Raw genomic sequence first — 1719 nt, forward strand, 5'->3', positions numbered from 1 at the left:
TTTCAGAAATAAAGAAAACAAATACTATATCCCATCAAAAAGATATAAAAAAAAATGAAAAAGAAGATAACACACACAACACAATCACAGAAAAAACAAAATAAGCTTCTCGTTATTTCCACAAACAATAGTGAACATCCGTCCTTGAAACTCCCAAAGCCAAATCCCACTAACATGAGCACTCAACCTCCTTTGATTGTTGGGACTAAATATTATAGGACATGATTATGTATCTCAGTTTCTTAGACAAAATAGATATGAGATTGAACTGAACTGTGAGATGATTCATATCTCAATTTAATTTAACTGGAAAACATGTACGGTATAAATATTTTATGTCATATAAACACATTAAATGATAATAGATAATCTATACCTAGTAGTTGAAATGTAAACTTCTTAACATTTTAGGATCATAAAATATCCGCATGACAGATGGACAATGCCGTGTTTGTAATGATTTCGTTGAATTTATGGTACCCAGTCCCAGGCTCCCAGCCTCCAAACAAGGGACTCAAGGTAGTCGGTCAACTCATGTGCTGACGTGCCATAGATGCCACCATGGGTCAATGGCATTACAGTAATAACATTGAAAACAGAGGGTAGTTATGGACCATTGTAGTACATATATGTAAATGTAAAGGTGGAGAGAGCACATTACACAGACAAAGCTTCTTAATTTTACCTGTGTTTTTGAAGGAGACTGTTGGTTGCTGACTCAGATTCAGACAGAAAAGCATAGGTACTTGAATTGATGAAACCCAATCTCAGAACTCAAATGAGGACTAATTTTTCCATATTTGTTCATTACTTATAGCCCAATTCATTTTTTTTTTTTTTCTTAAAGAGAATCTTTTGTCTTGAAGCTACAATTTCATTGCAGAGGAACAAAAATCCACAAAGATTCCGACTTCTCAGCTGTACCAGAGCTGCTGGTTTTCTCTTCTTGTGAACTGGTACTGGTCTTCTGGCAAATATTATTCCTCCAGAGTTTGTTTCCAGCTATACAGAAACTTATAGTTACGCTATTATGCAATGTAAATTTGTGGGATTTAGATTGTGTTTTAACTTTTCCTTTTTTTTTTTTTTTTTTTTTGGCAGATTTGATCTCAATTTAGATCAAAGAAGAAGAAGATCTTATCTGGGTATTATCTGAAAATCCAAGTTTAGAGGTCTAGTGCTCGAGCAGATGAATCTTAAAACCACCCAAATGTTGTGTGATCTTTGAATTTTCAAGAAATTAAGGTTAGCACAAAAAGGAAGAAAGGAAGAACTTGTTGGTGGTCTTCAGAATCTGCAAAATAATACTATGAGCAGCGTTTTGTACAGTCCTAATTTCATGTCTTCAGAGGCAGAGCTGAGGAAAAACCACACAGAATTCATGGATTCAAATATTTTCCAACAACAGCAGCCACAGCCACAGCAGCAGCTGAGTTCTGGCCTAATGCGGTATCGGTCTGCTCCAAGCTCATTTCTGTTGGACCTGGTGGACAATAATGGTGGTGGTGGTGGTGGGGGTGAGGATTTTCGCGATTTTCGTTACCTTCGACCTTCGAGCCCCGAAGTGGAGACCGTGCTAGCAAGGTTCATTTCTTCATGTAATGGACCAGATCATGATGACAATGGTGGTTCCAATAGTCTGCAGCAGCAGCAGCATCAGTTTGAAGAGAGGCCTGTGAAGCAAGAAGCAGAGAACTCTGTCTCTAGCCAGAATGGCTA

The 1719-nt window shown here is 37.4% G+C and overlaps 1 protein-coding gene across 1 annotated transcript in view; it reads left to right on the plus strand.

Annotated features, from left to right (window-relative positions):
* The first annotated feature begins 680 nt into the window (after positions 1-680).
* The window catches only part of LOC147292191 (transcription factor bHLH129-like), a 3197-nt gene continuing 2158 nt past the window's right edge, over positions 681-1719 (plus strand). The window contains exons 1-2 of the mRNA XM_086236145.1: positions 681-956; positions 1102-1715. Of these exons, the coding sequence (XP_086092271.1) occupies positions 1310-1715 (406 nt within the window). The 5' untranslated portion in view covers positions 681-956; positions 1102-1309. The remainder of the gene's footprint in view (positions 957-1101; positions 1716-1719) is intronic.

The sequence above is a fragment of the Dryas octopetala genome, chromosome 3 (genome assembly GCF_963921425.1).
Source record: "Dryas octopetala chromosome 3, drDryOcto1.1, whole genome shotgun sequence".
Lineage (NCBI taxonomy): Eukaryota > Viridiplantae > Streptophyta > Magnoliopsida > Rosales > Rosaceae > Dryas > Dryas octopetala.